This window comes from Trachypithecus francoisi, unplaced genomic scaffold, assembly GCF_009764315.1.
Source record: "Trachypithecus francoisi isolate TF-2019V2 unplaced genomic scaffold, Tfra_2.0 Lachesis_group20, whole genome shotgun sequence".
In the NCBI taxonomy this organism is placed as follows: Eukaryota; Metazoa; Chordata; class Mammalia; order Primates; family Cercopithecidae; genus Trachypithecus; species Trachypithecus francoisi.
Window position 1 is genome coordinate 9798772 of NW_022681466.1, and position 12020 is coordinate 9810791.

At 49.1% G+C, this 12020-nt stretch overlaps 1 protein-coding gene across 13 annotated transcripts in view; it reads left to right on the plus strand.

Annotated features, from left to right (window-relative positions):
• The first annotated feature begins 5572 nt into the window (after positions 1-5572).
• PGS1 (phosphatidylglycerophosphate synthase 1) overlaps positions 5573-12020 on the plus strand; it is a 52066-nt gene continuing 45618 nt past the window's right edge. For all 13 annotated transcript variants that reach the window (XR_004430501.1, XM_033182436.1, XM_033182430.1 and 10 more), the window contains exon 1: positions 5573-5763. Coding sequence is in view for 12 of the 13 variants with exons in the window: in XM_033182436.1 (XP_033038327.1) it covers positions 5621-5763 (143 nt within the window). In the remaining variant the exon portion in view is untranslated. The remainder of the gene's footprint in view (positions 5764-12020) is intronic.

Consider the following 12020-nt stretch of genomic DNA (forward strand, 5'->3'; position numbering starts at 1 on the left):
AATCAGACCTAATCGACTCCATCTTCTTTTATTTTTTTGAGATGGAGTCTAGCTCTGTTGCCCAGGCTGGAGTGCAGTGGCGTGATCTCGGCTCACTCCAACCTCCACTTCCCAGGTTCAAGCGATTCTCCTGCCTCAGCCTCCTGGGTAGCTGGGACTACAGGCATGTGCCACCACGCATGGCTAATTTTTCTGTATTTTTAGTAGAGACGGGGTTTCACCGTGTTAGCCAGGATGGTCTTGATCTCCTGACCTCGTGATCCAACCACCTCAGCCTCCCAAAGTGCTGGGATTACAGGTATGAGCCACCGCGCCCGGCCTCCGTCTTGCTTCTAACCTTTAAGCTGTCCTTGTTCATTTGTGGGCGTAGGCCGTAGGCCGAACTAACTTTGGGAAAGAATTCAGTTCGTAGTTGGACTCTGAAACAAAATTGATAACAGCCCTTTCCCGAAAAGACTCCCTTCTTGCCTGGGGTCTAGTCTGCCTTTGCAGGACTAACAAATTAGCTATAAGATTAGAAATTACAGTTTAGGGTCTTGCAACCTCTGGCTCCAAGAATCTGAACCTCCCCAAATTATTCCTGGGGATAACATCACTATCATAAAACCGCAGATCAGTGCTTGAGATATTTTGCAGACCCGGCACTCATGGATCAGCTGACACCACCCAGACTAGTTATCTGGTTCAACCAGTTCTGCCATCCCACCCAGGAATAGAAGACAGCAAAAAAACCTCACTTCAACCTTCTAAGAGTCCTTTTTCAATCTGACCAATCAGCACTCCCCACTTCCCAAGCTTCCCTACCTGCCAAATTATCTTTAAAAACTCTGATCCCCAAATGCTTGGGGAGACTGATTTGAGTAATAATAAAACTCTGGTCTCCTGCGCAGCCGGCTCTGCGTGAATCATTCTTTCTCCATTGCAATGCACCTGTGTTGATAAATCAGTTCTGTCTGGGCGGCAAGCAAGGTGAACCCACAGGGCAGTTACGGTTTCATCCCATCTCCAGCGGGCAGGCTGCATTCCTTTTAACAAAGAACAGGCTCCTCACAAACAGCTGATCAGCCCCCCGGGGCCGTTTCTCATCGCTGGAGGCAGAAGGTGGGCCGGACAGACACTTCCTCCCTTTGGAATTTGCTAACAGCCCTGTGTTCGGGAGAGACCCTCTTTCAGCAAGCAAGCTAGAAGAGGAGGGGCCTTCCTCTTGTGTTACTGTGATTTTCGGTTCAGGGAGTGAATCACAGGCAGTGAGGCATGGGCTGTTGGCTCAGGATTTCCTGGTGTTTCCTGCCTGGGAGAGCAGCCGCATTCTCAGGGGCAGCAGCCCACCACTCCTTGACGTCAACTCTCCTTCCAATGAATGGGTTTCCTTTTCCGTTTGGGAAGACATGGGATCTGCCGTCAAGCCCATCGACCCTGTCTTTCTAACCCTGGCACCTCCTGTCTGGGAAGGAGCGAGTGGGACTAACGAGAAGGCAGTGGGTGAGGGCAGGAGGGTGAGGGGGACTAAGACAGATGTCTTTTCGCCCGCAGTCATTGAGATGGGAATCCAGTAGTGTCCGACCCAGATTGTGAGCCGGTCAAGCAGCTTTGGGACACCCTGAGTGCCTCCCAGGCAGGCTCTCGGGGTCACCTTTGTTGGCTGGGAGGGTCTTCTCTCTACTTGTTTTCGGTAACTAGCCCAGAGGAGACCTCCTGGCAGGAAGAATGCATACGTGCTGTCATCCTGTAAATGGAATCATTTAAAAATTGCACAATCTCTGAAAACCATTATTTAACATTTTTGCAACCTCGAAATGTATGTGTCCCGGGGCAAAGTTGTGGTTGCCTCACTCTGGTGATAGCTCTGTCTGTTTTAAACTAGCCATGAAGGCCAGAGGCTCTCGGTGTGTGGTTTCAGAAGGGACTGGGCTATTCCTTGATGTTTCTCCTTAGCGTAAATACTTATTCGTTTGACTTACCCTGCTATCAATATTGCTGTCTGTCACTAGCAGTTATTTAAGGCTGGGAATTCCCAGTGAGCCTGTAGCACGGTTGTTTGTTTCAGTACCTCGCACAGCAAAGCACCCATGTAGAAAAGCTGCCAGCTCTTTCCAGGATGATAACTAGGCTCCCAGGGCCCATGCGGCGCTCGCCGCTGAGCATGATGGTGTAGCCATACAGCAAGTGTTTACTCTGCAACAACTGTGGGCCAGGAACAGTGCAAAAGTGGAACCATGTAATGGATGGCCTCATTCTAGTTACTGGAAGTTAGGAAATTTGATGATTCACCATTTCTAACTTGGAAGGGTTGAATCAAATTCCATGTAGTATTAGTAAAGCTATCTAAACGCAAAAGGCAACTCAAAGCCAATCGGAAACACTTGTTGATTGTCAACAATTTGGAAACTCCTTAATGGCACCAAATAACCAACGCTTACTTTTGGGGGTATTTCCTTTCCGTCTTTCTGTATACATACACACATTTCCTCTTTCTCTCTCTCTCACCTTTAATAAAATGACATGGTCTCTACACTACTCCTTGGTAATTTGGCTTTTACACTGAATGTCATTAAATATTCTTCCAGAACATGTTATTTTTATGAATGTGTGGTCTTCCAACATACTGATGTATCATTATTTAACCAAGCCTCCTACCCCTCAAGATTTGCTTCCACACGTGATATCATGAACAAGGCTGAGATGAACATTCTTGTGGGAATGTGTAGTTGATTTCCCTGCATAATCTGTGGAAGTGGACTTTGGAGTGTTTTTTTCCGTGTGTCCATATCTTTTTTTTTTTTTTTAGACTGAATTTCGCTCTTGTTGCCCAGGCTGGAGTGCAGTGGCGCGATCTCGACTCACTGCAACCTCCGCCTCCGGGCTCAAGCGATTCTCCTGCCTCAGCCTTCCTGAGTAGCTGGGATTACCAGGCACGCACCACCACACCCAGCTAATTTTGTATTTTTACTAGAAATGGGGTTTCTCCTTGTTGGTCAGGCTGGTCTCGAACTCCCAACCTCAGATGATCCGCCCGCTTTGGCCTCCCAAAATGCTGGGATTACAGGCGTGAGCCACTGCGCCCAGCCCACGTGTCCATATCATTTTAACCTCACAACACAGTAGACTATGATTATGTCCTACAGCTTTTGCAGTTTCCGGGTCCCAGCCTATGTGGGCCAGCCAGGGAGCTTTGCATATTATAGAGCAGAGATCACCTCTCCTGCCTTTCAGAATGCCACGAAGGTCTCCATTTTAAAATTAGCTTCAAAAAATGTTCTTGGCCGGGCGCGGTGGCTCAAGCCTGTAATCCCAGCACTTTGGGAGGCCGAGACGGGTGGATCACGAGGTCAGGAGATCGAGACCATCCTGGCTAACACGGTGAAACCCCGTCTCTACTAAAAAATACAAAAAACTAGCCGGGCGTGGTAGCGGGCGCCTGTAGTCCCAGCTACTCGGGAGGCTGAGGCAGGAGAATGGCGTAAACCCAGGAGGCAGAGCTTGCAGTGAGCTGAGATCCGGCCACTGCACTCCAGCCTGGGTGACAGAGCGAGACTCCGTCTCAAAAAAAAAAAAAAAAAAAAATGTTCTTGGGCCAGGCGCGGTGGCTCACGCCTGTCATCCCAGCACTTTGGAAGGCCGAGGTGGGTGGATCACTTGAAGTCAGGAGTTTGAGACCAGCCTGGCCAACATGGTGAAACCCAGTCTCTACTAAGAATACAAAAATTAGCCAGGCGTGGTGGCGCACGCCTGTAATCCCAGCATGCCTGTAATCCCGGAGGCTGAGGCAGGAGAATTTCTTTCTTTCTTTTTTTTTTTTTTGAGACGGAGTCTCGCTCTGTCGCCCAGGCTGGAATGCAGTGGCCGGATCTCGGCTCACTGCAAGCTCCGCCTCCTGGGTTTACACCATTTTCGAGGCAGGAGAATTTCTTTCTTTCTTTTTTTTTTTTTTTTGAGACGGAGTCTTGCTCTGCCGCCCAGGCTGGAGTGCAGTGGCCGGCTCTCAGCTCACTGCAAGCTCCGCCTCCCGGGTTCACGCCATTCTCCTGTCTCAGCCTCCCGAGTAGCTGGGACTACAGGCGCCCGCCTCATCGCCCGGCTAGTGTTTTGTATTTTTCTTAGTAGAGACGGGGTTTCATCATATTAGCCAGGATGGTCTCGATCTCCTGACCTCGTGATCCGCCCGTCTCGGCCTCCCAAAGTGCTGGGATTACAGGCTTGAGCCACCGCGCCGGGCCAGAGGCAGGAGAATTTCTTGATCTCAGGAGGCAGAGGTTGCAGTGAGCCAAGATCGCACCATTGCACTCCAGCCTGGGTGACAAGAGTGAAACCCTGTCTCAAAACAAAAAACAAAAACCAAAAAACAAAAAAACAGTGTTCTTGGTGTATGAGGATGTGCTCCTTCAGCCTTTTGGGCATAGAACTGTGTGTTGCTGGGGCCAGTGATATCTGTGTACTTGGGCACATCAGGAGGGTGGAAGACGCTGTTCGTCTCACATAGATTTGCTGAGACTGTTCTGTGCCATGGAGCTGCAGCCTCTGGGACTAACAGGGTGAAAGATGATTCCTCCCTCAGTCTGGTGGGGATTTTCCGTGGTTCTGTGCACCTTAGTGAGTCAGCGTTAACCAGGTTACAAGACTTCATACAAGAACAGACTTTGTTCAAGTTTAACACCTTAGGGGTGTTGTACAAGTCTAAGGAACACCCTATCAATTAGAGCCTCAGACAGTAATTCCCCCCACTTTTCAATGAGGAGTCAATTTTTTTTTTTTGAGATGGAGTCTCGCTATGTTGTCCAGGCTGGAGTGCAGTAGCGGGATCTTGGCTCACTGCAACCTCCGCCTCCCGGATTCAAGCGATTCTCCTGCCTCAGCCTCCTGAGTAGCTGGGATTAGAGGCGCACGCCACCACGCTCAGCTAATTTTTTGTAGTTTTAGTAGAGACGGGGGTTTCATCACATTGGCCAGGCTGGTCTCGAACTCTTGACCTCATGTGATCCACCTGCCTCTGCCTCCCAAAGTGCAGGGATTACAGGTGTGAGCCACAGTGCGCTGAGGAGTCAATTTTGACAGCCAGTGGCCAGGCTTGGCAAGACTTTGGGAGGCTGAGGCGGGAGGATCGCTTTTGACAGCCAGTGGCCAGGCTTGGCAAGACTTTGGTAGGCTGAGGCGGGAGGATCGCTTGAGCCCAGGAGTTCGAGACCAGCTTGGGCAACACAGTGAGACCCCCCCATCTCTACAAAAAATTAAAAAATTAACCGGGCACGGTGACACACGCACTTTGGTGGCCCCAGCACTTTGGGAGGATCCCCTGACAGCTGGTGAGTTGGAGCCAAATGTGACGCTGCTCTTAGAGCCCCTGCGCCGCATCCTTTCCTCCGCTACCTGTGACAAGAGAATGCAGGAATGCAGGCCGCCTGGCGCCCTTGCGGGTTTAACGGGCAGACTTCCGACCCCCTCCTGTGGCGCGACCACTATTCCTCGCCTGTCCCCCAGAGGGGAAACTGAGGCTTGGGGGCGGTGCAGGGCCTCCTTCCCCGGGCCAGGGCTCCGGCGCCTGCGCGCCTGCACCGTGTCCGCGCTCGCCTTTGTCAATAAAGTTCGTGCGCGCCGGGAGCGGAAGCGGAAGCGGTGAATCTCCATGGCGGTGGCGGCGGCAGCGGCGGCGGGACCCGTGTTCTGGAGGCGACTACTGGGCCTCCTGCCCGGCCGCCCAGGGCTGGCCGCGCTCCTGGGACGCCTGTCCGACCGCCTCGGCAGGAACCGGGACCGCCAGCGCAGGAGGTGAGAGAGGCGGCCGGGCTGAGAGTGCAGCCCTCGCGGCTGCGGCCCGGCCCCCCGGCGCTCAAACTCCCAGGCCCAGCCTACTGGGCATCAGCAGCGAGTCTCTCCCCTGTTTCTGGGCCCATTTCTGCCTCCCGGGGGCTCAGCGCCTGACCTATGTGCTGCTTCACTGGGCCTTCTTGAGGGAGGATGGGCGACTCGTGCGCCATTGTTCAGCCGGCGGGCCTCCTGCGCACCCGGGCCAGTTCTTGCTCCCCCTCTACACCGTGCTTATTGGCGAGCCCCGGCCACCGTGCACTTACACGTTAAAAGAGGGACTGTGTGTGCATTCAGGAGCTTCGGTCAAGCTCCAGAGGCTGCTTATATCATGGTTTCGGCCCCAGGATGTGAGTGTCGGAGAGTTCAGAGGGGTCTTTTCCTTAAGTAATCCTGGCTGTGAGGTGACTTGGCGTGAGTGAATCAGCCTTGCTGGGATTTTGTGTATACAGCGTTTCTCACATCCTGCCAGAGAGAGCTGTGAAGCAATCCTTAGTAACACTCAGGCATGGGAAGAGGAGCCACTCGAAACACTTTTTACACATTTCAAAGGGCCTCTGTTCTGGAAAAGTACTGAAGTTAGGTAAATGATGAAGTAGGCTTCGGAGCGATTTGTTCAGGCAGTGGTCTTTTAGAATAAACATTTGCCAAGAACATGCTGACCCGAGGCTTGCTAATATTAAAAAAAGAGGGATAAATAATTCTCTTGTGTGCAAATAGTTTTCTTTTCTTTTCTTTCTTTCTTTTTTTTGAGACGGAGTTTCACTTTTGTTGCCTAAACTGGAGTGCTATGGCGTGATCTTGGCTCACCGCAACTTCCGCCTCCCAGGTTCAAGCGATTCTCCTGCCTCAGCTTCCCGAGTAGCTGGGATTACGGACATGAGCTACCACGCCCGGCTAATTTTGTATTTTTAGTAGAGACAGGATTTCTCCATGTTGGTCAGGCTGGTCTCGAATTCCCAACCTCAGGTGATCCGCCAGCCTCGGCCTCCCAAAGTGCTGGGATTATAGGCGTCAGCCACCGTGCTTGGCTGCAAATAGTTTTCTTAATTGAGCCTAACGCTTGATCTTTACAAAAAAACTCTTAGAACTGCTTCCTTGAGTTGAGATTGCGTTGTGTTAGATTTTCTATCTGCACCTGTACTCCTTGGGTGAGGTTTGACCTCCTGGGGTCAGACATCTAGTACAGAGATCTGCGGTCCAGTCATGTGTGCTGATTCTAGGTACAGAAAAGAGCTTGCTTCATAGTGATCTATGGTGGAAAATTTTCATCGTAAACTCACGTTTGATTTAGGGGAATTTTTAGGTGATAGAATCAGTGCAGGATGGTGCTCTTGGAAATCTGATTTTCACATTGGTGAACCCTGCAGGACTGGGGCTGTAAAAGAAATGGCCTCTCCATTTTTTGCATTTTCATTTTTTCAGTGTTTAGCAAAAGACCTGCTCATCTCAGTGGGTGGTGAGGTCAGATGACTTCCACGTCCTGGCATCAAATCACTGAGGTTTGGTTTACAGTTTCAAAAAAATGTTCTACCCTCTAAGACAAGATTTAGGTGACTTTGTTCTTTATATGTTTAAACTATATGAAAAACAGTTCATTATTAATCATTGTTCAACATTGGAATTGATTACTAAAGAATGTTGGGAGTTGACACAAATTCTTTTAAAAAAATTTCATGAATGTGCTTTTTTGTTTGTTTGTCTTTTTTCTGAGACAGAGTCTTGTTCTGTCACTCAGGCTGGAGTGGTGTGATCTCGGCTCACTGCAACCTCTACCTCCCGGGTTCAAGTGATTCTCCTGCCTCAGCCTCCAGAGTAGCTGGGACTACAGACACATGCCACTACGCCTGGCTAATTTTTGTATCTTTAGTAGAGACGGGGTTTCATCATGTTGGCCAGGCTGGTCTCGATCTCCTGACCTTGTGACCAGCCCGCCTCGGCCTCCCAAAGTGCCGTGATTACAGGCGTGAGCCACCGCGCCCAGCTGCTTTTTTGTTTTTTTTTTTTTTGGTGGTGGTAGGGGCAGTGTGGCAGTGGAGATAGTCTAAGTTGACTTTCTAAACTTTTTTTTTTTTTTTGAATTGTATGAGTGGATGCAGTTTGTGTGCCTTCATCTTTCTTCATTAAGCTAAGAGAGATGATTGTTTCTCTGGGACAACAGTTCAACCAGCAGCTCAGTTTCTTGGGCAGTAAGACAGAAGTTCTTGTTTTGTAAGCCTTGGAAATAATGCCTGTGGTAGGACTGAGGATAAATGCTTTGACCAGTATTGAGTGGTAGTGTAGGTTTCTGAGCCTTTTTTTTTTTTTTTTTTTTTTTGCCTTATTCGGTTTGCAGTTTTTTTCTGATTCGTTGTGGTCTTGGTGTTCGAGTTATTCATGTTTGTTGTGGCTGCTCACCCTGTATTGGCTGCTGACTCTCATTTCTTCTCCATTATTAAGTTGCACCTCCCAATTTCTCATTCCCCGAATGATGTGGTTTCTTGTAACTCGCTGATCATTGATTCATTGATAATAGTTCTGTGCAGTCATGAGCTTGAATTATTTTAGGTTTTAGCTTGTCGATCTGAGTCAGCTGTTGGAGGGCCAGTGAACCCTCGTGAGGGGACGTTCCTTTTACTGCCGTGGTTTCCTTTCAGGCATAGAGACAGCCACAGAGACAGAGAACTCTACTTAAAATTACTTCTAATTAATGATTTAGAAGCACTGTCATTTCCTCTTAAGCTAGCATCTGACTCATTATCATTAGGGACTGCTGGATCCATCAATTTATTCATCATGTGTGTATTGAGCACTGCTGTGCTGTGCTAGGTACTCAGGAAGCAAAGATAAAGACACAGCCTCACCTCCAAGATGCTGCTACCGGTAAACAATTACAAGAAGTAGGTGGAAGGTCATGGCAGTACCTTGGAGAGGCACCTGAAGGTCATGGAAGGCTTCCGGGTGCAATGGCTCAGAGCTGTGTTGAAGGAGGGGTCGGAGTAGTTAGGCTCGGTGAAGAAGAGGGGGAGTGGCTGTTCAAGAAATGATAGTGACATGCATGGACTGCAGCGAAAGGCAGTTCTGAGGTCCCATCAGTGCTGAAACCATTTCCAGGAGCTGACTAGGAGTACCCAGTACGGGACGGAGGGAGGGAAGAAGAGGGGCTAGGAGCAAGCCAGTGACCCAGGAAGACAAGTTCTGCGGTTCCATGTATGATTTCTTCTGATTCGGGCTCAGCCTGAGATGGTGGGGGCTTTTATGTGAAGTCAGGGGCAGTGGGAGCAGAAAAGAGGGCTGGGTTAGAGTCAGTCTTGATGGGGCACATGGATGTTGGTACATTTCACGAACGCAGGGAGTAAAGAAGAGGCTCAGGTTTTGGGGATAATGGTAAGGTACATTTGGGTCATGTTAATCAGTATCCAGGCTCCTCAGGAGAGAGAGACAGATGCTTCAGATAGGGTTTTTTTTTTGAGTCATCTGGCTTCACAGAATGGTCTTGTTACTTGGAGTAGATGAGACCAAGTGGGAAATGTATCATGAGGGCATTAGTTCCTAATCTTGAACTTGCCTACTATACAAGGAAATATTTTATCTGTGGCTTACTTTTTTTCCTCTTTAAACTATTTTCAGTAGTTTTAGCTGTATGTGCAGAATCATCTTTATATTTGAAACTTTTTCACGATTCTAGGAGCTTGTGAGTGTGTATGTTGGATGGGTTAGGGGTTCCTAACTTCTCTGAGTTATAAGAGGGAAACAGGTGTCCAGCAGATTGTTTTCAATTAGATTTTCTTTCTTTCTTTCTTTTTTTTTTTTTGAGACGGAGTCTTGCTCTGCCACCCAGGCTGGAGTGCAGTGGCCGGATCTCAGCTCACTGCAAGCTCCGCCTCCCGGGTTTACGCCATTCTCCTGCCTCAGCCTCCCGAGTAGCTGGGACTACAGGCGCCCGCCTTGTCGCCTGGCTAGTTTTTTGTATTTTTAAGTAGAGACAGGGTTTCACCGTATTAGCCAGGATGGTCTGGATCTCCTGACCTCGTGATCCGCCCATCTCGGCCTCCTAAAGTGCTGGGATTACAGGCTTGAGCCACCGCGCCCGGCCCCCTCTTTTTTTTTTTGTTTTTTGTTTTTTTTTGAGATGGAGTTTCACAACAAGTTTCTTGTTGCCCAGGCTGAAGTGCTGCAAGCTGTGCTTCCCGGGTTCAAGCGATTCTCCTGCCTCAGCCTCTCCAGTAGCTGGGATTACAGGCATGCGCCACCAGGCCCATCTAATTTTGTATTTTTAGTAGAGATAGGGTTTCTCCATGTTGGTCAGGCTGGTCTCGAACTCCCGACCTCAGTGATCCTCCCGCGTCAGCCTCCCAAAGTGCTGGGATTACAGGCGTGAGCCACCATGCCCGACCTAGATTTTCTTTAATTGTAGTGGCAGGTCACTTGTTCAATGTGTAAGTAGTTTTTACTCTGAGGGACCACCAGATTTCCAGAAGTTACTTTTTTTTTTTTTTTTTTGAGACGGAGTCTTGCTCTGTCACTCAGGCTGGAGTGCAGTGGCGCGGTCTCTGCTCACTGCAAGCTCCGCCTCCTGGGTTCACGCCATTCTCCTGCCTCAGCCTCCTGAGTAGCTGGGACTATAGGTGTCCGCCACTGCGCCCGGCCAATTTTTTGTATTTTTAGTAGAGACGGAGTTTCACCATGGTCTCGATCTCCTGACCTCGTGATCCGCCCGCCTCGGCCTCCCAAAGTGCTGGGATTACAGGCGTGAGCCACCGCGCCTGGCTCAGAAGTTACTTGTTTTTGAACTTTGTGATGTTGGGATTCAGTCTTCCTTACTCTTTAGAGTTTAGCATAACCATCTCTTGGTTTATTTATAGCAGTCTAATGGATGGGAAGGGGATGTTTAGAATCAAAGCATAGTTTTCCCCAATAATTCAGATTTGATCTTGCAGTGAATTAAAAGATTTACAACGGACTGACTTTCCCAGTTGTAGCTTTAAGTTAATGTTAACATGAGTATCCCTGAGCACATTCTAGTTGGTGGTGCGTTAGACTCCAGCAGACAGAGACCCGCCTGGGGTTAAAATGGTTGGAATGATAATCCCTTTGTTAGCGGGATCTGGTTTATGTAAATGTGTCGATTTTGAGGGTGCTAGGAGTCAGGCTGGCTGAATCCCTTTGGAGTCGTAGAACATGTGATTGGTTCTCGTCAGGCACTTTGATGTGCCTGGTGCATTTGGCTACCCAAGCTGTATTGTGGGTTATAAATATATTTTGGATTTCTGGCCCCCAGTGTAATCGACTTCCTTTTGGCTAAGCCAAGGGGAGAGTCATCTAGTCAGCATGTAGCTGAATGCTGGCGGCCTGGGCCTCTCGTGCCGTACTTGTTATGGGAGTTCAGCCGACCGTTGGTCTTTTGTAACCTACGGGAATCCACACTCACTTCCCTTACTTGGGGTTAGGTCTTGCATTAGTCAGGAAGGGCCGCCTGCTGCCAGGGTTGCAGGAAGTACAGTACCTTCTTGTAGTTTCTGGAGACTTTCTCAGGAAGTGTTATGACTGTTGCTTTTTCTCATCAGTTCACTTTTTTACATTTAAATATTTGTGACGGAGGGGGTAGGGTGAGTTTTTCTCAAAAAGTAGTTTCTGAAAATATTGCAATCCAGAGAGCTCAGTTTCTTTTAAAAACTTCTTTTTTCATGGTTTTGTACAGATTTGAATGGGCTCCAGGCCACAGAATCTGTACCTTGAATGTTATCTTATGGTTAAAGAAGGGGCCCCTGGACCTTCAGACCACGCCTCTGAGGGACACTGAATTACCGACCTGTGTTCAGTATAGAGAGTGCGACTTCTGCCCTATTCATGAAGACAGTCCTCCAGCTTTACCGTACTCTTTCATTGAAGTTCATCAAAACATACCCTGTTTTGAAAAAAACCCCAAGAAGTTGGCCTGTTACATGTGTCCCATTGGTGGGTCACAGTAAGTGGGTGACAGTACTGCAGCTCTAGGGGGAAACACGTGTTCTCTGACATTAGGAGATGTGGAAGGGACATCTAAAGGTTCTGTGTAGACCGCGGTGTAATTCCCTGGTGTTTGCCTGTCTTCAGTGGCATCCCTTCCCTGAGAACGCGGGATCTCGGTAGGGCCTCCAGGCGCTGTTGACACATGGTGAGAAAGGCGAGGGGTGCCAGCGTTTTCCACGAAGCAGAGCATGCGCAGCTGCAGAATGGTGAAGTGGAAAACCATCTCCCCA